At 45.3% G+C, this 27,205-nt stretch overlaps 1 protein-coding gene across 1 annotated transcript in view; it reads left to right on the forward strand.

Annotated features, from left to right (window-relative positions):
- RBCK1 (RANBP2-type and C3HC4-type zinc finger containing 1) overlaps positions 1-27,205 on the forward strand; it is a gene marked incomplete in the record, with an annotated part of 94,376 nt that overhangs the window by 46,534 nt on the left and 20,637 nt on the right. The window contains 1 exon segment of the mRNA XM_077493493.1: positions 3,913-4,086. Within this exon segment, the coding sequence (XP_077349619.1) occupies positions 3,913-4,086 (174 nt within the window).

Below are 27,205 nucleotides of genomic sequence, written 5' to 3' on the forward strand. Positions count from 1 at the left end.
CCTGTCCAAATGTGTGTGTGTGTGTGTGTGTGTCACCTGTCCAAATGTGTGTGTGTGTGTGTGTGTGTGTCACCTGTCCAAATGAGTGTGTGTGTGTGTGTGTCACCTGTCCGAGTGTGTGTGTGTGTGTCACCTGTCCGAGTGTGTGTGTGTGTGTCACCTGTCCGTGTGTGTGTGTGTGTGTGTGTGTGTCACCTGTCCGTGTGTGTGTGTGTGTGTCACCTGTCCATGTATGTAGGTGTGTGTGTGTGCGTGCTTCACCTGTCCATGTATGTAGGTGTGTGTGTGTGTGTGTGTGCTTCACCTGTCCAGGTATGGGTGTGTGTCACCTGTCCAGGTATGGGCGTGTGTGTGTGTGTGTCACCTGTCCAGGTATGGGCGTGTGTGTGTGTCACCTGTCCATGTATGGGCGTGTGTGCGTGACACCTGTCCAGGTATAGGCGTGTGTCACCTGTCCGGGTTTGGGCGTGTGTGCGTGTCACCTGTCCGGGTATGGGCGTGTGTCACCTGTCCGGGTATGGGCGTGTGTGTGTGTGTGTGTGTGTCACCTGTCCGGGTATGGGCGTGTGTGTGTGTGTGTGTGTGTGTGTGTGTCACCTGTCCGTGTGTGTGTGTGTGTGTGTCACCTGTCCATGTATGTAGGTGTGTGTGTGTGCGTGCTTCACCTGTCCAGGTGTGTGTGTGTGTGTGTGTGTGCTTCACCTGTCCAGGTATGGGTGTGTGTCACCTGTCCAGGTATGGGCGTGTGTGTGTGTGTCACCTGTCCAGGTATGGGCGTGTGTGTGTGTCACCTGTCCATGTATGGGCGTGTGTGCGTGACACCTGTCCAGGTATAGGCGTGTGTCACCTGTCCGGGTTTGGGCGTGTGTGCGTGTCACCTGTCCGGGTTTGGGCGTGTGTGCGTGTCACCTGTCCGGGTTTGGGCGTGTGTGCGTGTCACCTGTCCGGGTATGGGCGTGTGTCACCTGTCCGGGTATGGGCGTGTGTCACCTGTCCGGGTATGGGCGTGTGTGTGTGTGTGTGTGTGTGTCACCTGTCCGGGTATGGGCGTGTGTGTGTGTGTGTGTGTGTGTGTGTGTGTGTGTGTCACCTGTCCGAGTGTGTGTGTGTGTGTCACCTGTCCGAGTGTGTGTGTGTCACCTGTCCGAGTGTGTGTGTGTCACCTGTCCGAGTGTGTGTGTGTGTGTGTGTGTCACCTGTCCGAGTGTGTGTGTGTGTGTGTGTCACCTGTCCGAGTGTGTGTGTGTGTCACCTGTCCGAGTGTGTGTGTGTGTGTGTGTGTCACCTGTCCGAGTGTGTGTGTGTGTGTTTGTCACCTGTCCGAGTGTGTGTGTGTCACCTGTCCAAATGTGTGTGTGTGTGTGTGTCACCTGTCCAAATGTGTGTGTGTGTGTGTCACCTGTCCAAATGTGTGTGTGTGTGTGTCACCTGTCCAAATGTGTGTGTGTGTGTGTGTCACCTGTCCAAATGTGTGTGTGTGTGTGTGTGTCACCTGTCCAAATGTGTGTGTGTGTGTGTGTCACCTGTCCAAATGTGTGTGTGTCACCTGTCCCAGTGTGTGTGTGTGTGTGTGTGTCACCTGTCCGAGTGTGTGTGTGTGTGTCACCTGTCCGAGTGTGTGTGTGTGTGTCACCTGTCCGAGTGTGTGTGTGTGTGTGTGTGTGTCACCTGTCCGAGAGTGTGTGTGTGTGTGTCACCTGTCCGAGTGTGTGTCACCTGTCCGAGTGTGTGTGTGTGTCACCTGTCCGAGTGTGTGTGTGTGTGTGTCACCTGTCCGAGTGTGTGTGTGTGTGTGTGTGTCACCTGTCCGAGTGTGTGTGTGTGTGTGTGTCACCTGTCCGAGTGTGTGTGTGTGTGTGTGTGTCACCTGTCCGAGTGGGTGTGTGTCACCTGTCCAAATGTGTGTGTGTGTGTGTGTCACCTGTCCGAGTGTGTGTGTGTGTGTCACCTGTCCGAGTGTGTGTGTGTGTGCGTGTCACCTGTCCGAGTGTGTGTGTGTGTGCGTGTCACCTGTCCGGGTATGGGCGTGTGTCACCTGTCCGGGTATGGGCGTGTGTGTGTGTGTGTGTGTGTGTGTGTGTCACCTGTCCGGGTATGGGCGTGTGTGTGTGTGTGCGTGCGTGTCACCTGTCCGGGTATGGGGGGGTGTGCGTGTCACCTGTCCGGGTATGGGGGTGTGTGTTACCTGTCCGGGTGTGCGTGTGTGTGTGTCACCTGTCCGGATGTGCCAGCTGTCTGGGTGTGTGTGTCACCTGTCCGGGTATGGGTGTGTGTTTGTGTCACTTATGCAAGTGTGTGTCACCTGTCTCAGTAGAGCTAGGAGTGTATCTTGTCTGTCCAGGTGTGTGTGTATCACCTTTGTCCTAGTGGTGACCTAAACTCATCCGGTGCAGGAAAAAAAAAAAAACACAGTTCACCACATTATATATGAGCCGGGCCTAGGTGTGTTCTAGGTTTAAGTTTGATCATTACTGTATGTTATACCAAATATACATAGATACTTCCATCACTATATATTGGTTTGGGGTACCTATGGTGCTTTGGTATTTTTTGTTAGTAGGTTTACCATTGAGCAACAAAAAATTTTTTGTATTGTTGCAACTTGATTCATAATCGCATCAGGTTACACATGTAGTTTGCGACACGTGATTTTCAGTTTTTTGGCTAAAGCTATATTTTATTTGAGATTGAGTGTTGTTTTACCCCCTATAAGATAATACTTTAACCTGTTCTAACATCGTAAGCTCTTGTTACCCCTACTGTTTTGGAGATTTAATGCGCAACGGATGTGATTAGTAGTCCTCAATACTAGAGTTCCAGGTTTTGTGTCCACTGTCCCCGGTGGCCTATAGATTTACTACACCCACTGTTTATTTTAATTTTGTTAGGGTGAAGTTGAGGTTCCCTCTAGTTTTCTGGGTTTACTAATATGGAGCCCCAATAGACACTATTGGGCTCTTGGTAAAAAGACCTTGATTTTTTATTATTATTCTTATTTGTATTTATTTTTATCCATTTATACTCTTTGAGTCCACTTTGGAATGGAAACCTGTTTTTAGGCAGCACCACTTAACCCGACACTATTTCAGCAAATCCACTCTCAAAGGAACCCCATTAAGGGATTCTCTTTTCTCCGGGCGGCAGCAGCCTATGTAGTGTCTTACATACAGGCTTACTACATTTATACAGAGGTTTTATTTCTATTTTTATTTATTTTTATCTTTATCTGTCTGGCTTAAGCCACTCCCGGTGGTGAATAGCGCGGTTTTTCGATTTTTACTATTGTGTTCTAGGTTTATACTTCATCCTCCTGCAAGGTCCACAGTCAGCCCACCTGACTCCACCAGTAACTACAATTTCATGTGTGGGCTAACTGGCTTTCACAGGAGGAGCTCTAGACTTGCTGTACAGCCCTCGTTCCCAACACACATCCTGCTAGGCCTCCGCGTGCCGCCCGCCAGCTGTTGGGCTCAATACACAAAGCAGAGCAGCGCGGTACTGGGCCCTGGAACCCTCCCTGTCTTCCAGCATAGTAGATTGGCCATTCCTTGATTACGCAGTGTGAACACGCACTCACTCTCACACTCACACACACTCTTACTTTTGCCCTTTATATAGTAATGCGTGCATGACAGAGTAATTGTAAGCCAAAATATCACAGTGCGGATAAATGGCCTGCATGGGAAGGAGATGTAACATGCAGGTATTGCGGTAGGAAGTGTTACTGGGAGGTGAAAACAAATGCAGTCACCACATCACGGCGCTGGAAAGCTAAAATCTAAAAAAAAATAGTTTTGGGATTTTGATACTTACATTTTTTTTTCTTGTGTTTGGGTTGGGCTTAGAGATCGCTCTTAGTTCACATACTGACCCGTTTTTTTATTTTTTATTTTTTTTAATTCTTTTTTTCAGATTGGCTGGTCATGCCCCGCGTGCACGTTCATCAATGTACCTACCCGCCCAGGCTGCGAGATCTGCAGCTCAGACCGCCCGGCGGGCTACATGGTTCCCGAATGGTACAAACCTGACGAGTCGGAGCGGCGGAGGTTACAGCAGGAGACCGACGAGCTGCAGCAGTACAAGAAGGTAGGAATCCCGCATCGCATCTCACACTGAAAATACGGCTTCTGTGATCTCTCGGAGCATGGAAGGGTCAGACCCTCTGTCAAGTTTTTTTTATTGTCATATGCATCATCAGTATACAGTTCCCCCCCCCCCCCACACTTCTGTGCAGGAAATGGCAGGAATTCACCTTATCAAGAACACAAACAAAACCCTTTTTAGTATTATAATTTTGAAAAAAATAATTTTTTCTCCATGCCTTCCTGTCCTGGCGACAACCACCCACATGTTAGAAATAGAAGCGTTTTCTGAAATGTAGGAGAACCCGTTTTTAACTACTTGCCAACCGGTCAATTCTGACACTTTTCTCTGACATGTAAAAAAAATAAATAAATGATATATATATTTGCTAGAAAATTACTTTGAACCCCATACACATTATATATATATAATGTGTATGGGGTTTAAAGTAATTTTCTAGCAAATATATATATCATTTTTTTTTTTTTTTTTTTACATGTCAGAGAAAAGTGTCAGAATTGACCGGTTGGCAAGTAGTTAAAAACGGGTTCTCTTGCATCTCCGAAAAAAAGTATATGTGTGTGTGTATGTGTATATATATATATATATATATATATATATATATATATATATATATATATATATATATATATATATATATATATATATATATATATATATATATATATATATATATATATATATATATATATTTATTTTTTATTTATTTTTTTAAGCACAGGCCCTATAGCATTTTTTTTTTTTATATATTTCAAATTGCAACACTCATTTTATTCTGTAGGCCAGTGATGGAGAACCTTGGCACCCCAGATGTTTTGGAACTACATTTCCACCGATGCTCAACTACACTGCAGAGTGCAGGAGCATCATGGGAAATGTTGTTCCAAAACATCTGGGGTGCCAAGGTTCGCACACTTAAGTCCGCCTGTGGAATGCCCACACACTACGTTACGTAAAATCCTCCATAAGCGACGCTTTAAACGCCATTACAGGTTACCAGTTTTGAGTCACACAGGAGGTCTGGTGCTAGAATTATTGCTCTCACTCCGATGTTTGCGACAATACCTCACTTGTGTGCTGCGATCACCAATTTCATATGCGTGTGGGAGTAACTTATGCGTTCTCAGTTGCGTGTAAGCACAGAGGATGGGGCCGGCCGCATTAACCAAAAATGTATTTTAGCCCAATTTTATTTATTTATTTATTTATTTATTTATTTTTTTGGATTAACTTTATTGCTATCAGAAGGAATGGACAACATCCCTTGTGACAGCATGGACTGTGACAGGTCCTCTTTATGGAGAGATCTGGAGTCTATTAGACCCCAAATCTCTTCTCTGGCCTCCCACGCAGCCAATCAGACACAGATCGGTCTGATCAGCTGCTTTCCTGGTCACTACCGGCCAGGCGGAACTGGAAATGAGGGCACACTTGTCGCTTCTGGTTTCCAGGCTCACAGAGAGGAAGGGACTTAAGTTCCTCTCTCTCTCTCTGTTCCGAGCAGTCATCACCACCGGTCACTTCGCTCCCGGGCTCTGTGATGGGGTGCCAGAGCTTAGGAAAGGTGGGGGGGGGGACCCTTCTGCCACCCGTAGAAGAAATTGAGTGGCTATTCAGTGACTCAAATCACTTCTGCAGTACAGGGAATTTCCGTCTTAACATTTTCATACTGAGAGGATGTCTGCAGGTGCAGGCATCATCACGGTATAAACACTGCGAAACCAAGGACATCCTACTTTTGGGAAGTGGTTAAAGGTGACAGACACCTGGTAAAAGGGGATTTCCTGTCATTTTAATAAAGGAGACCTCCGCATCTCTGAAACGTGTAACACCGGACGTCTGTAAACGAACGTGATCCCATTGTTGCGGTCTTCCGTTATTTATTTGACCTACACTGTACTACATCCCTCAATGGCTGTATAAGATTTGGTGAATGTAATGCTTTAGAGAGCTGTCAGAAAGCAGGTTGATGGTCGGAGACGGCAGGGCCAATGGTCGGAGACGGCAGGGCCGATGGTCGGAGACGGCAGGGCCGATGGTCGGAGACGGCAGGGCCGATGGTCGGAGACGGCAGGGCCGATGGTCGGAGACGGCAGGGCCGATGGTCAGAGACGGCAGACATATTATAGGAGTTGTTGGCTCTAGGAAATCACAGATGACTGTAATGTAGGAGTACCAAGAGTACAAAGGGGCCCTCGGGCTGCAGATGGTCGGCAGGGTTGTAGATGTGTTTTTTTGGTATCTTTTGAATACATTTTTTTATTTTTTTTTAAGATTTAGTTTGTTTCTTCCTTGGTTGGTCGCTCACAGAGAAAATCATTTTTCTTTCTTTTTTTGTGTTTAAATCTTCCAGGAAAAAGGAAGTAGAGAAGACAAGCCCTCTCCCCAGCACAAGCCGAAAGAGGGATCTCTATCTAGCGAATTCGTCATCATATCTGCGTAAGCGGTGCTCTTCTAACCCTGGCGGCTGAGCAAGATGCAAAGGGGAGCTTCTTCATGCGTGGTACCCCCCTCGGGCTGCTCTGCTTCCAACCGTTGGGGAAAAAAAAAACGTCTTCCGGGACTGACACAAAGCCTATAGCTGTTGTCCTTTTTAACGGGATTTGTTTAAAATGAAGAACGCCTTAATTTGCTTTTAGTTAATTGTTTAGTAGCCATCTGCTGGTGAAAACGGGTATTGCAGATTGACCGTACAAAATGAATAGTTCTCTGTGATGCAGCACTGTAATTTGGGGGGGGGGGGGGGGGCTATATGGGTATTCAATAAGGCACAAACTCTCCATGATAAAGAACAAAAACCTTGGTAAATTTTACCAGAATTATGATACCAGACATTAGGTGAGGGTAGACCCCGTACACAACTCTGAATCTTTAATGCTGATTTTGTGATTATCCTATCATACCTGCTCTCGCTGATAGCGTGTTAAAGTATTAGACCCCCTCCCTCTTTGTGCAATTAAGACTCAACAAAACTGTGCCTGGATATTTCATCCTCTATTCCTTCTGCTTTCCACATTTAGTTCTTGTAGAAGGTGCAAATACAGGTTATGTGCTGCTCTGTTTAATAGGTCCGTCTAACCACAGCAAGGATATCAGAAAAGTTCCTTATCCCTCTAGAAGTCTACTAGTAAAATGTCTGTGTTGAGTTCCTGGGACTCGCATAGTGCCCATTATGAGGGGTTCCCACTATCCCTGCACCGTGTTATCAGATCTGTTCACCTGCTGTGCCCATTATGAGGGGTTCCCACCATCCCTGTGCTGAGTTCCCAGGTCTGTACCCCTGCTGTGCCCATTATGAGGGGTTCCCACCATCCCTGTGCTGAGTTCCCGGGTCTATACACTTGCTGTGCCCATTATGAGGGGTTCCCACCATCCCTGTGCTGAGTTCCCGGGTCTATACACTTGCTGTGCCCATTATGAGGGGTTCCCACCATCCCTGTGCTGAGTTCCCAGGTCTATACACTTGCTGTGCCCATTATGAGGGGTTCCCACCATCCCTGTGCTGAGTTCCCAGGTCTATACACTTGCTGTGCCCATTATGAGGGGTTCCCACCATCCCTGTGCTGAGTTCCCAGGTCTATACACTTGCTGTGCCCATTATGAGGGGTTCCCACCATCCCTGTGCTGAGTTCCCAGGTCTATACACTTGCTGTGCCCATTATGAGGGGTTCTCACCATCCCTGTGCTGAGTTCCCAGGTCTGTACACCCGCTGTGCCCATTATGAGGGGTTCTCACCATCCCTGTGCTGAGTTCCCTGGTCTATACACTTGCTGTGCCCATTATGAGGGGTTCTCACCATCCCTGTGCTCGGTTCCCGCCCTTAAAACAGGAACATTTCACCAGCAGAGTCCCAGAGCTCAGCAGATGCAATCCATAACTGACGTATGATTTTTAAATGTCTTGTCCCTTTTAAGCATTTACATTTTGTAAAGTATATGCAGTCACTAAGTAACCTTTGTGTGCAGTGGCAGTACAAAGGATCATGCCTATAATTATAATGGTATTTATGGTGGGGACTTTCAGCCTCAGGGTTGAGATGTTGGACTTTCCCTGATTTCTGCAGTGCTTATGTACCAAGATGTCAATCTGATGCACTTGCCAACCTGTATCAACAAAGAAGAAAATGCCAACCAGCAGAGGAGACAGGGAACCTTTCCTTTTTTTTTCTGCATGCTAGCAATCTTATGTGCCTCACCCTCAAGGTCCCTCAGTTATCGCACTAGGTAGAGTTTATACCACTGCACCCTCCCCCCCCCCCCCCATCTCCCATCTTTCCTCTAGAGATGACACAGAGGGTAGGGTTTGTAGCACTGCATTCCTTATCTAGAGGTGGCACACAGTGTAGAGTTTGTACCGCTGCACCCCCCCCCCCCCATCTCTCCTATAGAGGTGGCACAGAGGGTAGGGTTTGTACCGCTGCATTCCTTATCTAGAGGTGGCACACAGTGTAGAGTTTGTACTGCTATACCCCCCCACCTCTTTCCTATAGAGGTGGCACAGAGGGTAGGGTTTGTACCGCTGCATCCCCATCTCCTATAGAGGTGGCACAGTGGGTAGGGTTTGTACCACTGCATCATCCATCCTTTCCACTAGAGGTGGCACAGAGGGTAGGGTTTGTACCGCTGCATCCCCATCTCCTATAGAGGTAGCACAGAGGGTAGGGTTTGTACCACTGCACCCCCCCCCCCCCCCAAATCTTTCCTCTATAGGTGGCACAGAGGGTAGGGTTTGTATATCTGCATCCTCCATCTCTCCTAGAGGGGGCACGGGAGGGTAGAGTTTGTACCACTGCATCCCTCATCTAGAGGTGGCTCACAGGGTAGAGTGTCTACTGTTGCACCACCCCTCCCCCCTTCTCCCTCAGAGGTGGTACAGAGGGTAGGGTTTGTACTACTGCATCATTTATCCTGTCCACTAGAGGTGGCACAGAGGGTAGGGTTTGTACAACTGCATTTCCATCTTTCAAATAGAGGTAGTACAGTGGCCAAGGTTTGTACCACTGCAACCCTGCCCCCCCCCCCCCCCAATCTTTCCTCTATAGGTGGCGCAGAGGGTAGGGTTTGTCTCTCTGCATCCCCCATCTCTCCTAGAGGTGGCACAGAGGGTAGAGTTTGTACCGCTGCCTCTCCCCCCACTGGGGGCGCGGGAGATAGTGTTTTCTGCTGCAAGAGGGTAGAATTTGTACTGCTGTATCCCCCACCTCTTCCCTACTGGGGACACTGAATGTAGACTATATACTTCTGCCTCCCCCATCGTTCCCCCACTGGGGCACAGAGGGTAAAGTTTGTAAATGAAATCCCAAATGTGCCTTCTTTTTTTTCTTTAAAGCTGTACCTTTTTTTTTGTTTTTTTGTTTTTTTTTTTAGATAATTTTATATCGCATCTCCTTCATATTTTGCTGTCTTCACTCCCGTTTAGGTCTGGGCTACAGGGGCACTTTTTGATCACGCTGATACGTTTTTCACCTTGTAAAATAGTCCGCAATGTGACAATGGCTGCCTGCTAGACCCACCCGCATGATCAGGGATGAATGAATCCACCCATCAATAATCCATTTAGCGGGGAAATGGTGACCAGTAGCTTTCCCATGTACAGCAATGCCTCGGATTGCGAGTAACGCGGTTAATGAGCCTTTCGCAATACGAGCTGCTAATTAAAAAAAATAAAATCCTGACTCTGTTTTTTGAGTGTTGTTTAGCAAAGCGAGCAGGATTCAAGCCTCTGCAGTACCGCATTTGACCAGAGGTGTGGGGGTGTCGGTGACACTCGGGGGCATTTAGATGCACTCGGAATCACTCTTTTCCTGAGTGTTTCTGAGTGCAACCGAGCGGTCTCCTGGTATTTTCGAGTCTCTCCGGCACGCCCCCCACCTTTGGCCACATGCTGTACTGCATACAATAGAAGTCAATGTGGAACAAATTATCTTTGTTTCCATTGACTTCTATGGGGAAAACTCGCTTTGATAAGCGGAGTGCTTTGGATTACAAGTATTCTGGATCATGCTCATAATCCAAGGTTCCACTGTACATTGATCATAAAGTACACATGTACCCGGTCCTGAACGGCATTTTAGAGACCCCGATACGTCTTTGCATGGGGCGTTTTTGTATTTTTTGGTAATGGATCTTTTGGCTCCTAGCGATGTGAACGGTCGTTGGGTTGCCTTTGTTTGAGGTTCATGGTTTGATTCTATACTTTTGTTGCTGCTCCGGGGTTTTATCCATGGGACTGAACTCATTGTTCCTGTTAGGATGGACTGTTATTTTTTTTGCCTTCTTTAGTATTATAAAGTATTGGATATAATATTTTTACAATGGTTTGTACATATATGAATAAATACAAGTCGTTATTACTTATCCAAGATGACGTGGATAGTTGTGGAATTCTTTATTCTTCGATGTTATTTATGTATGTAAACCTTTGCTCACCTTGAAGTGCATATACACTGATCAGCCATAGCTTTATGACCTCCCACCTAATATTGAATAAGCCCCCTCCCCCCCCCCATTTTTTTTGCCACCAAAACTACCCTGACCCATCAAGGCATGGACTCCACTAGACCAGGGGGTCTCCAAACTGCGGCCCGAGGGCCGGATGTGGCCCTTCGCTAGCCTTCATCCGGCCCTTGGGGCACGATTGCTTCCAGTGATATGAGGCACTATTTCTTCCACTATTACCAATGATGGAGCCTTATCCCTCTTCATACTGACCACCAACACTGAGGCCATGTTTATTCTTGATGCCTGGCCCCGGGGCATTTTTTTTACCCCCACTGGTCAAAATCCGGCCCGTCTGAAGGACAGTTTACTGTCCCTTTGCTTGAAAAGTTTGGAGACCCCCTTCACTAGACTTCTGAAGGTACGCTGTGGCATCTGTCACCAAGCAGTCATTAGATCAGATCCTTTTAAGTCCTGTAAGTTGCAAGGTGGTACCTCCTGTGGACTGGATTTCCAATAGTGCATTGTGGTGCCGTCTCTTCACCAGGTAAGTGACACACATGCAACCAGCCATCCACATAATGCAAAAGAAAACATGATTCATCAGACCAAACCACCTTCTTCCATTTCTCCATGCTCCGGATCTGATGCTTGCATTCCCATTGTAGGTTCTTTTGGCTGTAGACATGGGTCAGCATGGGCACCCTGACCGGTCTGCGGCTAGACAGCCCCATACACAACAAACTGTGATGCTCTGTGTATTCTGACACCTATCAGAACCTTCATTAGAGCTTCAGTGGTTCATGCTACCGGGGACATCCTTTGCTGAGCCTTGGTTGCCCATGACCTTGTTGTCTGTCTGCCTTTCTGTCAGAAACAGAAAGGCAAACAGTGGTTTAGTGGTTAGCACTCTCACCTAGCAGTAAGAAGGGTCACTGGTTCGAATCCCAACCACGACACTACCTGCCTGGAGTTTGCATGTTCTCCCTGTGGCTGTGTGGGTTTCCTCTGGGTACTCCGGTTTCCTCCCACAATCCAAAGACATGCAGGTAGGTTAATTGGCTTCTGTCCAAAATTGGCCCTAGTATATGAATGGGGACCTTGGATTGTGGGCTCCTTGAGGGTAGGGACCGATGTGAGTGTGCATTGTACAGGGATAGGGACAATTGTAGACACTCACTGGTGGACTGGTGTCTTTATTCAACCTTGCTAACTATGAAAACGATAATAGGGTTTGCTTCCACTTTAAAGGTTCCAGCACAAGGAGGATAGAAGACAGGCTTAGATGGTTCCTTGACTGATTGATAAGGTAAGGAGAGTGGAAACCATAGTATCTAAATAACCACCAGAATATATTGCTTGGATCCACAAGAGGAATCCAACAAAGACATGCTGCTACGTTAATTAGCTTCTGTCCAAAAATTGGCCCTGGGATATGAATGGGGACCTTGGATTGTGGGCTCCTTGTGGGTAGGGACCAATTTGAGTGTGCAATGTACAGGTATAGGGAGAATTGTAGACACTCACTCAGGTTGAACTGGATGGACTGGTGTCTTTATTCAACCTTACTAACTATCTAACCAGCATTTATCTTTTTTCAGCAATTTGTTGAGCTCCAGTATTGGCTCTTGCCTCCCTCCCCCCAACCCCCATCAAGGTGCCTTCCCACCTCCCCGCCCCCATCAAGGTGCCTCCCCCTTCGCCTCCCATCAAGGTGCCTCCCCCCCCCTCGCCTCCCATCAAGGTGCCTCCCCCCCCCTCGCCTCCCATCAAGGTGCCTCCCCCCCTCGCCTCCCATCAAGGTGCCTCCCTCTTCGCCTCCCATCAAGGTGCCCTCCCATCAAGGTGCCTCCCCCTTCGCCTCCCATCAAGGTGCCTCCCCCTTCGCCTCCCATCAAGGTGCCTCCCCCTTCGCCTCCCATCAAGGTGCCTCCCCCTTCGCCTCCCATCAAGGTGCCTCCCCCTCCCCCTTCTCCTTCCATCAAGGTGCCTTGGCCACCCATCACCCTGTCGCCAGTTTTCCTTCCTTAAACCACTGTTAGTTGGTCCTGACCACTGCAGACTGGGAACATCCCACAAGAGCTGCAGTTTTGCTCTGACCCGGTCATCTAGTAATTACAATTTGGCCCTTGTGAAATCCTTACGCTTTCCCGTTTTTTATTTTTTTTTTGCCTTCAACACAACTTCAATGACAACATGTTCACTTGCTGTCTAATATATTCCACCCACTTTTAGATGCCATTGTTTATCACTTTACCTTTCAGTGGGCATAATATAATGTTGGGGCTGATCTCTGTGTGCGTGCGTGCGTGCGCGCGCAATACACACTTTTATTTATGTTTCAGTGGAAATTCTAAAGCTGATAGGAGGTTAGAAGGAAATTAAAGTTAACTTATAAAAGATCAAACTTCATTATACAGCCACATCCCCCCTTTGCAGCAACATATTTCACAAATGGGAGGTTCTCGGACTTAAATATAAGGAGATATATATATATAAAAATTTGCAAGGTTTGTTATTTGTGACTTTTAGGCAGGAGCTGTGCATTTTTATTAATTGTACATCACTTTATATCCATAACTATTGGGTTTGTGCCACCTACAGGAGGCTTTCTCTCTATGCATTACAATCCTATATAACCATCATTATTATTTGATATAAACATCCCTGGGTTCAGCCGCCTGTAATAGCGAAGCATTATTTATACAAACAGATATGCTGCACATCCTCATATATAAATATAATTTCCTGGTACCTTTTTTTTTATTGGCAATAATGCCCATCCATCAAAGCTACAGCCCTCCCTATCTGGTCATTCTAAAGTAGAAGCTCTAAAGGGGGGGGGGGGGGGGGGTCACTGTACGCCTGACCTTCACACCTGTATGACCTTACTGGACATACCAATCCAAAACCATGAGAATTACTATGGCATTGCCCCTCTTTGTTGTCCCAACAGCCTCCCAATTTTCTGAGGAGGCTTTCCACATAATTTTGGAATTTGGGCTTCCAATTGGCATTCCAATTCATCCCAAAGGTGTTCAGTAGGGTTGAGGTCAGGTCTCTGTGCAGGACCTCAAACTGGTACCACCGTGTATTTATGGAGTTGGCTTTGTACACAGGGGCACAGTCATAGTGGAACAGAAAAGGGTCTTCACGAAACTGTTACCACGAGGTTGGAAGAGCACATTTGTCTAGAACAGTGGTTCCCGCTCCTCAAGTATGCCCAACAGGCCATGTTCTGGGAATTTCCATCAGATTTAAGATTTTTTTTATTTTTTTTTTATTTTTATTTTTTTATCGAAATCCATGGACATTAAAAACCTGCTGGGGATGCATATGAGGGCTGAGGTTGGGAACTTGAGTTCCTCCACACCAAACTGGTGATACCATGTCTTTATGGAGCTGGCTTTGTACACAGGGGCACAGTTATGCCGGACAAGAAAAGGGTCTTCAACAAACTGTTAACGCAAGGTTGGAAGAGCACAATTGTCTAAAATGTCTTTGCATGATGTAGTATTAATCGTACTCGATGGAAACACCTTCATGTCTCACAGTAGGTATTTAGAAGCTACAGCAGATCTGAATGCGCTCACAGAACGTGATGTGTTGGGAAACTTGCGCTATGAAATTAGAAGTGCTAAATTGAATTAATATTAGAGCTGCTCCCCTGAAAGTGCAATGTTCTGACTTAAAGCGGAGCTCCACCCTAAAGTGGAACTTCCGCTCATTGGAACCCTCTCCCCCCCCCCCCCTTCCGGTGCCACAATTGGCACCTTTCAGGGGGGAGGGGGATGCAGATACCTGTATAGTATAGGTATTTGCACCCACTTCCGGCGTAGATGGCCGCAGATTCTGCGGGTATTTACGCCACTTCCTGCGGGTCCCCCACTGTCTGCTGGGAAACACACGGATCCCAGAGACAGCGGGGACCATCCTTATTGCGCAGCGCGACTCGCGCATTAGGGAACCGGGAAGTGAAGCCGCAAGGCTTCACTTCCTGATTCCCATACCGAAGATGGCGGCAGCAGCACCCGAGAGATCGGCCTTCGGGTGCCGACATCGCGGGCACGCTGGGCGGGTAAGTGTCCATATTTTAAAAGTCAGCAGCTGCAGTATTTGTAGCTGCTGACTTTTAAAAACAAAAAACGGCGGAACTCCCGCTTTAACTGTTGAGGGGATATGTGGTAGGGGGGCGCTAATAAAGAGCGAACCAAAATATTATTATTAGATCATATACATCGGTGATGAATCAAAATAGATTAAAGTGCATCGTGCTGAGTAAATCAAAATAAAAAAAATATAATAATTCATAATAATGGTGATGAATTCATAAACCAAACAATCAATTAGTCCAAAGTCCATTAATAATCTTTTGTGTTGTGAGTCTTATCCATACAACGTCACCAAGGCACATCTTCTGAATATCACCCAATGAAATGTGAGTAAATTGCCTACCTACCAAATGGACATGACCTCTTTATTTAAAAAGAAGGTCACAACAGGCGTTTTATATATATATATATATATATATATATATATATATATATATATATATATATATATATATATATATATATATATATATATATATATATATATATATATATATAAAAATCTATCTATCTATCTGTGGGTTTGCTGGTCTGCCAATGGAGCTGTAGCTGGAAACCTTTGATTCTCCTTTCCACCATGGGTATACCTTTTATAAAACCAACATAAAGCGGGACCAATGTATATTATCTAATAATATTTTGGTTGGCTCTTTGTTAGCGCCCCTTACCACATATCTTCTCGTATTGTGATGATGCCCAAGCTTGATAAGGATCCACACAAAGTCTAGTTTCCACCCTCATTCCCTTATCAACTTTGGCATGAAATTTTGGTGAAAACACTGATTTGATCCCCGAATGGCTTTCTTGGACTTCTAATTGAGAAGGACCCAATCGCTAAGCCACAGATAGTGGTTGCAGCAGCTCATGCACTTTCATCTTTGGGAATTACTTTTACAAACTTTAGATTAGACAAGGCATTTGATACCTAATCTTATCCTCACCTCATGGGGGTTCTGCGCCATTTGGGTTTTTGAGTTGGATTCCTCTTGTGGATCCAAGCAATATATTCTGGTGGTTATTTAGATACTATGGTTTCCACTCTCCTTACCTTATCGATCAGTCTAGGAACCATCTAAGCCTATCTTCTATCCTTCTTGTGCTGGAACCAAACCCTCTTATCGTTTTCATAGTTAGTAAGGTTGAATAAAGACACCAGTCCATCCAGTTCAACCTGATTGAGTGTCTATAATTGTCCTTATCCCTGTACATTGCACACTCACATCGGTCCCTTCCCTCAAGGAGCCCACAATCCAAGGTCCGCATTCATATAGTAGGGCCAATTTTGGACAGAAGCCAATTAACCTACCGTCAGCCAAGGAAGTTGCCATCTTGGCCACTGTTTAAAGTGGTTGTAAACCCTTACAAACCACTTTGACCTACAGGTAAGCCTAGATTAAGGCTTACCTGTAGGTCCAAGCAATATCTCCTAAACCTATATGGTTTAGGAGATATTTGCCCGAAAACGGGCACCGCTGTCTACGGCGCATGCGCCGTAGACAATGGCGCGCAGGCGCACTGAACGCGGCAGTTCCAAGAATGGAGCTGCCGCATTTGTCGACTCCCGCGCGCATGCGCGGGAGTGACGTCATCGCGGCTTCGCCGAATGACAGCGGCGGAGCTGCGAGACGCCACCAGCAAGATGGATGCGGCGGACTACAGGGGACAGCGGCGACTTCGCTGGCTCCTGTGTCAGGTAAGTGACACATAATGAGCTACTATGCGATGCATAGTAGTCCATTATGCTTTGCCTTTGCAGGGAAAAAAAGAGGAAGTAACACCCATCAGGGTTTACTTCCTCTTTAAGGAGGAGTTCTGATGGACTTCCAAGCGAACGGACTTGGCCACACACTTTTGTTTTCGAAAGTCCATTCATTTTTGAACGTGATGACGTAAGATGGGACTAGAAAAGGAAGTTCAGTAGCCAATAGCTTCCCTTGCATCGTATTTGGTCCATCTGACCAGCATACAGACGAACTGTTTTCCCGATAGGAATTGAGTCCATCGGATGATTTGAAACATGTTCTATTTCTAGGTCCACACACGATCGAATTGTCAGACGGACTGATTCCGTCGGACCTAGTCTGCAGGAAAGTCCGGTCATGTGTACGCGGCATAAATATAAGGAAACTTGCCTGTCCAGGCTAGGGGTGCATTATCTGCACCCCTAGCCAATTTGTGAATCTGCTTCGGGTGCAGGCGCTGGCATCTGTAGTAAGGGAAACGGGAAGTGGAGCCTTGCGGCTTCTTGGGCTGTTTCCTACTGTGCTGCGCTTTGACTGGTCCCACTGTCTTCTGGGACCTGTGTGTTTCCCAGAAGACATCGGGAGGGGCCGCAAAATGTTGTAGAGCGGTGATATTACCCAGATGTCGAAACCAGGTACTTTTGGGTGGAGCGCCACTTTAACCACTTTCAGACCGGACCAATTTGCTGGTCAAAGACCAGACCACTTTTTGCAATTCGGCACTGCGTCGCTTTAACTGACAATTGCGCGGTCGTGCGACGTGGCTCCCAAACAAAATTGACGTCCTTTTTTTTTCCCACAAATAGAGCTTTCTTTTGGTGGTATTTGATCACCCCTGCGGTTTTTATTTTTTGCGCTATAAACAAAAATAGAGCGACAATTTTGAAAAAAACACATTATTTTTTACTTTTTGTTATAATAAATATCCCCCAAAAAAATATAAAAAAACATTTTTTTCCCTCAGTTTAGGCCGATACGTATTCTTCTACATATTTTTGGTAAAAAAAATCGCAATAAGCGATTATTGATTGGTTTGCGCAAAAGTTATAGCGTTTACAAAATAGGGATAGTTTTATAGCATTTTTATTAATAATTTTTTGCGATTTTTATTGTGACTGCGACATTGTCGGGGACCCATCGGACATTTTTGACACATTTTTGGGACCATTGTCATTTATACAGTAATCACTGCTATATAAATGCAGTGATTCCTGTGTAAATGACACTGGCAGTGAAAGGGTTAACCAGTGGGTGGCAGTGTAGGGGTTAAGTGTTCCTAGGGGTGTGTTACTAACTGTGGGGGGGTTGGGCTTTCATTTAGTGTACACTGATCTCTGCTCCAATCACATGGAGCAGAGATCAGCGTCACTAGTTGCTAGGCAGAATGGGAAAATGTTGTTTATACAGCATTTCCTCCATTCGGCCGCTCCGTGAGACGATCGCGGGGATGCCCGCGGCGATCGAGTCCGCGGGTCCCGCGACTGGACTCACGGGGGTCCCGACCAGCGCGGGAGCGCGCCGCCGGTGGCGCGCTCCCGATGGCACGGCGGCAACGAATATTGGACGTACATGTACGCCAATATGCCTGCTCGTGCCATTCTGTCGACGTACATCGTCGTGCGCTGGTCGGGAAGTGGTTAATATTCAACTGGCATGATGCTGTCAGGCTTAGTTCCAGTGAAGGGAACCCTTAAGGCGTCGGCATACCAAGACATTTTGGACGATTTCATGCTCCCAAGTTTTTAGAAACGGATTGGGGATAGCCCCTACATGTCTGCGCACCAGTGCACAAAGAAAGGTCCATAAAGACACGGATGAGCGAGTTTGGGGTGGAGGAACTTGACTGGTCTGCACAGAGTCCTGACCTCAACCCGATAGAACACCTTTGCGATGAATTGGAGCAGAGACTCTGAGCCAAGCCTTCTCGTCCAACATCAGTGCCTGACCTTTACAAATGCGCTTCTGGAAGAACGGTCAAATCTTCCCATAGACACACTCCTAAACCTTGTGGACAGCCTTCCAGGAGAGTTGAAGCTGTTATAGCTGCAAAGGGCGGGCCGACTCAATATTGAACCCTACGGACCAAGACTGGATTCAGACCTATGCAGTTTTAGTGCATTTTGCAGATTTGCACTACAGTCCATTTACCATGGTTTTCCTATGGAACACGTTCTGTAGAGCAAATCTGCAAAAAGCACTAAAAATACCATAGGTGTGAATCCAGCCTAAGACTGGGATGCCATTAACCCTTTCCCGCCGAGCGTACGCACATCCGCGTACTCGGCTTCCGGGGGTTATACCGGGATGATGCCCGCACCTGCAGGCATCATCCCGGTACCGTTTTTTACAGCGGGCGATTGGCTATCCAGGCATAACAACCGAAGCGGCTAAAAGCCGCTCGGCTGTTATACCGGAGGAGCGGGAGGGGACGTCCCCCCCCCCCCTCCCGCCGCCTCTCGCCGCTGTTACCGGTGCTCCCGCTCGATCGGGAGCACCGATTAGAGATCCGTCGGCTCTGGCTGCTGGGGAGGAACTGGAACGAAGCCGTAATCGGCTTCGTTCCAGTCTCCTCATCGTAAACACGGAAGCGACGTCATGACGTCACTTCCCGTTTACTCGGCTGCCAATGGCGCCGGTTTTAAAAAAATATCTGGTATTCAGAATCGCCGTTTTCGGCGATCTGAATACATTGAAGTGTAAAGGAGGGGTGGGGGGTCTTTTAGACCCCCGATCCCTCCATAAAGAGTACCTGTCACTACCTATTACTGTCACAAGGGATGTTTACATTCCTTGTGACAGCAATAAAAGTGATCAAATTTTTTTTTTTTTTTTTTTAAACAATTTAGTCATTTAAAAATAAATAAAAAAATAAAAAAAAAATGTTCAAAGCGCCCGCCGTCCCCGCGAGCTCGCGAAGCAAAGAAAACGCATACAGAAGTCGCGCCCGCGTATGTAAACGGTGTTCAAATCATACATGTGAGGTATCGCCGCGATCGTCAGAGCGAGAGCAATAATTCTAGCAGTAGACCTCCTCTGTAACGCTAACCTGGTAACCGTAAACATTTTTTAAAGCGACGCCTATTGAGATTTTTAGGTACCGTACTTTTTCGTCAATCTACAAGTGCGTGCAATTATAAAGTGTGACATGTTTGGTATCTATTTACTCGGCGTAACATTATCTTTCACATTTCGCAAAAAAATTGGGCTAATTTTACTGTTTTGTTTTTTTTTATTCATGAAAGTGTCCCTTTTCCCAAAAAGTTGCGTTTAAAACACCACTGCGCAAATACCGTGTGACATAAAATATTGCAACAATCGCCGTTTTATTCTCTAGAGCCTCTGCTAAAAAAATATATATAATGTTTGGGGGTTCCAAGTAATTTTCTAGCAAAAAATATGGATTTTAACTTGTAAACACCAAATTCCAAAAATAGGCTTAGTCATGAAAGGGTTAAAGTTTGTGTGCGTGTAAAGGCAGGCGTTCCAATACTTTTGACAATATAGTGTATCTTGCGTGTAATAACTTTTAAAGAGGAAGTAAAAAGGAAGTAAAGGCTAAAAAAAAAAAAAAACACACCCTGTAAGGCAAAGGCATAATGAGCTAGCATAGCATACTAGCTCATTATGAATAACTTGCCTGAGAACGAAGCCCCCGAAGCGGTCCTCCGTCTTCATGTCACACCGACACTCGCGGCATATCGCCGCGATCTGCTGCCTGCGCGCCGCTGTCTACAACGCATGTGCCGTAGACAGCGGTGGCTGTCTTCGGGTAAATATCTCCTAAACCTACACGGTTTAGGAGATATTTCTTGGACCTACAGGTAAGCCTTAATCGAGGCTTACCTGTAGGTCAAAGTGTGTTGTAAGGGTTTACAACCACTTTAAATGTCAGCATTACTACTTTGTCTTGTATTTGTTTGGAACGTGGATGACTTCGCTATTTCTCTGCTGAAATGTTATTTTTATTTTTCTAAAAAAAAAAAAAAAACACATTGCAATTTTTATTGTTTTTTTTTTTTCCATCTGTTCCCATCGACTTCATAGATTATATTGGTAATTGGTTGGTATTGTATTGGTTGCCCTAGAATAAATTTTATTATATTTTTTTTCTTGAATATATGCATTTGCTCAGCAGTTGCGCTTCTTTCAGAAAATATATCATGTTTTAGGGGTTTCAAGTAATTTTATGACCAAAAATAATTTTTTTTTATATGTGTGCAAAAATTATTATTATTTTTTTTTAAATTACTCTAGAGCTGAACTAGTTAATATTCGGGTCACTTGCAATTTTGGATATTAGCAATAGGAGAACGAACGCCTTTAATAGAGAGAGAGAGAGATATCTGAAGTAGAAAACAGCCATCAGATTTGTATAAATTGACCACTTTTAGGCAATTTCTTTTTTTTTTTTGCCTTTTTATTTTTTATTTTTTTGCCTTTTTTTGAATTTTTTTTTTTTATTATTTTTTTTTTTTCTTGAAAATTAGAGGGTCAAATGTGCAGAAAACTCCATCTGCCTTGAACGTTTCTGACATGGAGGTAAAAGTTCTCTGACTCTCACTTGTCACGTACGTGGCCTTCGTGGTCCTTTTAAGCCACCCTGCCCTCAAGTACCCCAACAAGCCATGTTTTGGGAATTTCCCTTAGATAAAATAGCTGTCAAAAAATGACCAAGCTATTTACTCTGATTAAAAGCACATGTGCAGGATAAAGAAAACCTGCAGGCATGGCCTGTACTCGAGGACAGGGTTTGAGAGCCACTGGTTTTAAGCAATCGTCTCTTATCTGCAGTGGAAGCCGCAGGCCGGCTCTCGATCTGAGATTTCTGAGAAGTCTCCTCGGCTGGGGTCACCCATCAGATGGCAGATCTGACTTGTGGTTTTTACTGGGAAATGTGCATGTGACATGCTGGTCTCTTAAAGACTGGTAATAAAAGTACGCTGCGAGGCAAGCTGGCCGGAGGCGCCAAAATATTTGTGGTCATCGTTGCTGTGCCTCTCCGGTACAGCTAAAAATATGTTTGTTTACAGAAACCGCACTTCACTTCCAGAAAATGTTGTGTCTTTCTTTTTTTTTTCTATTTTGGATGGTGGGGGGAAGCATCAGAGGAACAGAAAATATTCTTTGGACCAGCTTTTATTTTTTATTTTTTTCACTGCTGGCCGTTTTTTCTCTCTTTTTTTTTTTTTTTTTTGTATGTTTTTTATTTTTTTATTTTATTTTTTCATTTTGACGTTTTAATACTTAATCTTTATGGTTGAAATACTAAATGTGTGAAAAAAAATGTTAAAGCTGAACTTCACTCACTCAACATTGACTATTTGTAATCCTTAATCTGCTAGCATTATTAAATAGGTAGAAAAGTCTTTATCAGGGATATGCAATTAGCGGACCTCCAGCTGTTGCAGAACTACAAGTCCCATGAGGCATAGCAAGACTCTGACATCCACAAGCATGACACCCAGAGGCAGAGGTATGATGGGACCTGTAGTTTTGCAACAGCTGGAGGTCCGCTAATTAGATATCCCTGCTCTATATATTATATTCACTTGTTTTAAACTTTTTTTTTTTTATTACATTTAATCTCTCAAAATTATGTCATAGGTCCCAGGAGTCTTGAGGAGGGGGTTTTCTCAGCTAAGCACACCCTCCTGCATGCCTCAGCTAAGGGCAGGTCCATTCTAGGAAGTTAATGCTACATGAATCATCTGCCCTTATTCAATATGGCAGAGGCAAGAAATTCTGTGTGTGTGTGTGGGGGGGTTCAAATTGATTTGTTTACAAAATAAAGCGCGGATACATGGATGGATGGGGGAGTTTGAGATGAACCTGAGTTGTATAGTATTTTTGGTTTCTGTTGCTGAGATGCAGTGATGGTGAACGTTGGTATCCCAGATGTTTTGGAACTACATTTACCATGATGTTCATGCACCCTACACTATAGTTGAGTATCATGGGAAATGTAGTTCCAAAAACATCTGGGGTGCCAAGGTTCGCTATCGCTGGTATAGCAGCAATCTTTAACAGTCTCGTATGACATTACTACAGTCTCTGACCATCTCCTGTATCAGGTCTGCAGTCTCTGACCATTTCCTGTATCAGGTCTGCAGTCTCTGACCATTTCCTGTATCAGGTCTGCAGTCTCTGACCATTTCCTGTATCAGGTCTGCAGTCTCTGACCATTTCCTGTATCAGGTCTGCAGTCTCTGACCATTTCCTGTATCAGGTCTGCAGTCTCTGACCATTTCCTGTATCAGGTCTGCAGTCTCTGACCATTTCCTGTATCAGGTCTGCAGTCTCTGGCCATTTCCTGTATCAGGTCTGCAGTCTCTGACCATCTTTTGTATCAGGTCTGCAGTCTCTGACCATCTCCTGTATCAGGTCTGCAGTCTCTGACCATCTCCTGTATCAGGTCTGCAGTCTCTGACCATTTCCTGTATCAGGTCTGCAGTCTCTGACCATTTCCTGTATCAGGTCTGCAGTCTCTGGCCATTTCCTGTATCAGGTCTGCAGTCTCTGGCCATTTCCTGTATCAGGTCTGCAGTCTCTGACCATCTTTTGTATCAGGTCTGCAGTCTCTGACCATCTCCTGTATCAGGTCTGCAGTCTCTGACCATCTCCTGTATTAGGTCTGCAGTCTCTGACCAATTCCTGTATCAGGTCTGCAGTCTCTGACCATCTTTTGTATCAGGTCTGCAGTCTCTGACCATCTCTTGTATCATATCTGCAGTCTCTGACCGTCTCTTGTATCAGGTCTGCAGTCTCTGACCATCTCTTGTATCATATCTGCAGTCTCTGACCGTCTCTTGTATCATGTCTGCAGTCTCTGACCGTCTCTTGTAACATGTCTGCAGTATCTGACCATCTCCTGTATCATGTCTGTAGTCTCTGACCATCTCTTGTAACATGTCTGTAGTCTCTGACCATCTCTTGTTCCATGCCTGCAGTCTCTGACCATCTCCTGTATCATGTCTGCAGTCTTTGACCATCTCCTGCACCATGTCTGCAGTCTCTGACCATCTCTTGTATCATATGTGCATCATGTCTTTTTTTTTTTTTTTTATTGAGCATATTGACACGTTACATCACATACTTCCAGTATTAGGATGGCATACATTACATTAATTGCAAAAAATTGTCTCTTCACATGAATAATATCAACATTTGCTAATATCAGCTCTTTTAGGTTCTGCTAGACTCTCCTTTAATTCCTCCAACCTGAGTTTTGCGCCTTTTTTTTTATTTAAATTTTTTATTAATACCAAAATAAAGTAAATACGATGTCGGAACATCAACCCTAGAAACATAATTTCAAACATAGAAACAGATGAATTCCCTCCCCCCCTCCAGTGTTAATCTTTCCAGTAGATTGTATGCATCCTCTCATCTATCACATTACTGGTCATTTTCATCTTTGCCGATGTTTAGCCGTCCCCGGTGCTCCCCCCCCCCCCCTCATCTGCTAAGGTGTTTTGGAGTCAGTCCACCTAAACCATACCTTCCTAAACTTCTTGGGGGGCTCCCCTTGCCTCATACGTCATCTTATACAGGGGTACATCTGCATTTATTTTTTTTAATCCACATTCCTAGAGTGAGTTGCTCATCATGAATCCATCTTCGGGCGATCAGTTTCCACATTCCGAAGTACAGAAGTCTAAGAAACAACTTTGTATGCACATTAGGCTCTTCTTGATCGAAGACACCCAACAGACACCTCATGGGAGAGCATATATTCGGAAGGTGAAAGTGGTCTGATATGAACTCGGTCACCTAGGACCATAGTGGCCTTATCTTAGGGCAATCCCATATCATGCGGGTAAACGTTCCCTCGGTTCCCTTACATTTATGGCACTCTGCAGTATCCCTTCTGTGCATTCTGAATAGTCTGGTCGGGGTATAGTATACCTGATGTAAGTATTGAAGCTTTATCATTCTATCTGTGGAAGAGATAACCGAGACAAGGTATGTATCGAGCACCTCCTGCCACAGTTCCTCAGTCAGTTCTGGTATAATCGCTGTCCATCTAGACCAGCCTTTCTCAACCTTTTCAACACAGAGGAACCCTTGAAATAGTTCTGCGGTCTTGAGGAACCCCTGCTAAAAATTAAAAATTTACAACTCATGATACATTAGTGTGATGGTTAGTGGGAAGAATGGTCCTCACACTTGTGGTCATTGGGAAGAATGGTCCTTACACTTGTGGTCATTGGGAAGAATGGTCCTTACACTTGTGGTCATTGGGAAGAATGGTCCTTACACTTGTGGTCATTGGGAAGAATGGTCCTTACACTTGTGGTCATTGGGAAGAATGGTCCTTACACTTGTGGTCAGTGGGAAGAATTACCTCCTTACAGGTAGCTAAAAAGATCAATGGTGTGAGTGGGAATTTATCTGAGAGGCAGAAATTGACCAATGCTGAAGGAACCCCTAGCAACCTCTAGAGGAACCCTGGTTGAGAATCACTGATCTAGATCTAGTCCTAGCAGTCAGGTCGGGACCCCTCAGTCCTATCTCTCTATAGCATCTGGATATACGCTTAGTTGGTTCTGGATCAATCGGGACCCTTTCCAAAGCCGTGTTTTGTACCGTCACCTCCCCTCTCCCAAACTTGGCTGTCGCTGCATGCTGCAGTTGGGCGTATCTGAATTGCCATTGTTCTACGTATGCCAAACTGTTCCCACAGTTGTGCAATGGATGACGGCTTACCATCTTGTTAGATGTGGTGAAGATATTTCACCCCATATTTGGCCCACCTGTACCCATCTTCTAGTTTCCAGAACTCTTTTAGGGATTTATTGCACCACCAAGGACAATTAGGTGAAATCCATAAAGGGTCATCCATCATTCTCTGCGCACATACTGTAGGTGAAACACCTTTCCTGGTAGAGCCATAACAGAGCCCACCTTCCTCCCCGGTATCCCCTTTATGAACAGCATATTCAGTAGTGTTTCCTGGGAAGTGGCCACCACCGCTTCCAGTAGGGTAGTGGCATTAGGAACCTGGGGGAAGCATCACTAATGTAAGGTCTGCAGTCTTCGACCATCTCCTGTATCATGCCTGCAGTCTCCGACCATCTCCTTTAGTATGTCCCTAATCTTTGACCATCCCCTATAGTATGTTTCCAGTCTCCTACATTTCCTATAGGATGTTCGCAGTCTCTCACCATCTCCTGTAGTATGTCTGTACATAGTTACATAGTAGGTGAGGTTGAAAAAAGACACAAGTCCATCAAGTCCAACCTATGTGTGTGATTATATGCCGGTATTACATTGTATATCCCTGTATGTTGAGGTCGTTCAGGTGCTTATCTAATAGTTTCTTGAATCTATCGATGCTCCCCCCCGCTGAGACCACCACCTGTGGAAGGGAATTCCACATCCTTGCCACTCTTACAGTAAAGAACCCTCTACGTAGTTTAAGGTTAAACCTCTTTTCTTTTAATTTTAATGTGTGGCCACGAGTCTTGTTAAACTCCCTTCTGCAAAAAAGTTGTATGCCTATTGTGGGGCCACCAGTACAGTATTTGTATATTGAGATCATATCCCCTCTCAAGCGTCTCTTCTCCAGAGAGAATACGTTCAGCGTTCGCAACCTTTCCTCATAACTAATATCCTCCAGACCCTTTATCAGCTTTGTTGCCCTTCTTTGTAGTCGCTCCATTTCCAGTACATCCTTCCTGAGGGCTGGTGCCCAGAACTGGACAGTATACTCCAGGTGCGGCCGGACCAGAGTCTTGTAGAGCAGGAGAATTATCGTTTTATCTGTGCAATTTATCCACTGTTTAATGGATGCCAATATTGTTTGCTTTGTTAGCAGAAGCTTGGCATTACATGCCATTGCTGAGCCTATCATCTACTAGGACCCCCAGGTCCTTTTCGATCCTAGATTCCCCCAGAGGTTCTCCCCCCAGTCTATAGATTGCATTCCTATTTTTGCCACCCAAATGCATTTTTTTACATTTTTCTACACTGAACCTCATTTGCCATGTAGTTGTCCCCCCCAATAATTTGTTCAGAACCTTTTGCAAGTGACTTTGTATTCCCCTTATGTTTCCTATTTGTGTGATTTATACTGAAGCCAATTGAGCTGTGATCACTGTTACCTAAATTGCCCCGTATTTCCACATCCGTGATCAGGTCTGTATTGTTGGTAATCAGTAGATCCAGTAACGCTTTATTTCTAGTTGGTGCGTCTACCATCTGACCCATAAAATTGTCCTGCTAGAGATTTAGGAACTGGCGAGCCTTAGATGAATGCGCGGTTCCCTCCGCCCAGTCTATGTCTGGATAGTTAAAATCCCCCATTATGATATGTGGTCTCTGACCATCTCCTGTAGTATGTCTGCAGTCTCTGACCATCTCTTATATTATGTCTGTAATCTCTGACCATCTCCTGTAGTATGTCTGCAGTCTCTGACCATCTCTTATATTATGTCTGTAATCTTTGACCATCTCCTGTAGTATGTCTGTAGTCTCTGACCTTTTCCCCGTATCATGTCTGCGGTCTCTTACCATCTCATGTATCATGTCTGTAATCTCTGACTATCTCCTGTATCATGTCTGGGGTCTCTAACCATCTCCTTTATCATGTCTACACTCTCTGACCATTTCCTGTATCATGTTTGTAGTCTCTGACCATCTTTTGTATCATGTTTGCAGTCTCTGACCATCTCTTATATCATGTCTGTAATCTCTGACCGTCTCCTGTAATATGTCTGCTGTTTCTTATCATCTCCTGAAATATGTCTGCAGTCTTTTACCATCTCCTATATTATATCCGTAGTCTCTCTAACCATCTCCTGTAGTATG

Source organism: Lithobates pipiens, unplaced genomic scaffold (genome assembly GCF_037356315.1).
Source record: "Lithobates pipiens isolate NorthernLeopardFrog02 unplaced genomic scaffold, aLitPip1_a1.2 Scaffold_19, whole genome shotgun sequence".
Taxonomy (NCBI): Eukaryota; Metazoa; Chordata; class Amphibia; order Anura; family Ranidae; genus Lithobates; species Lithobates pipiens.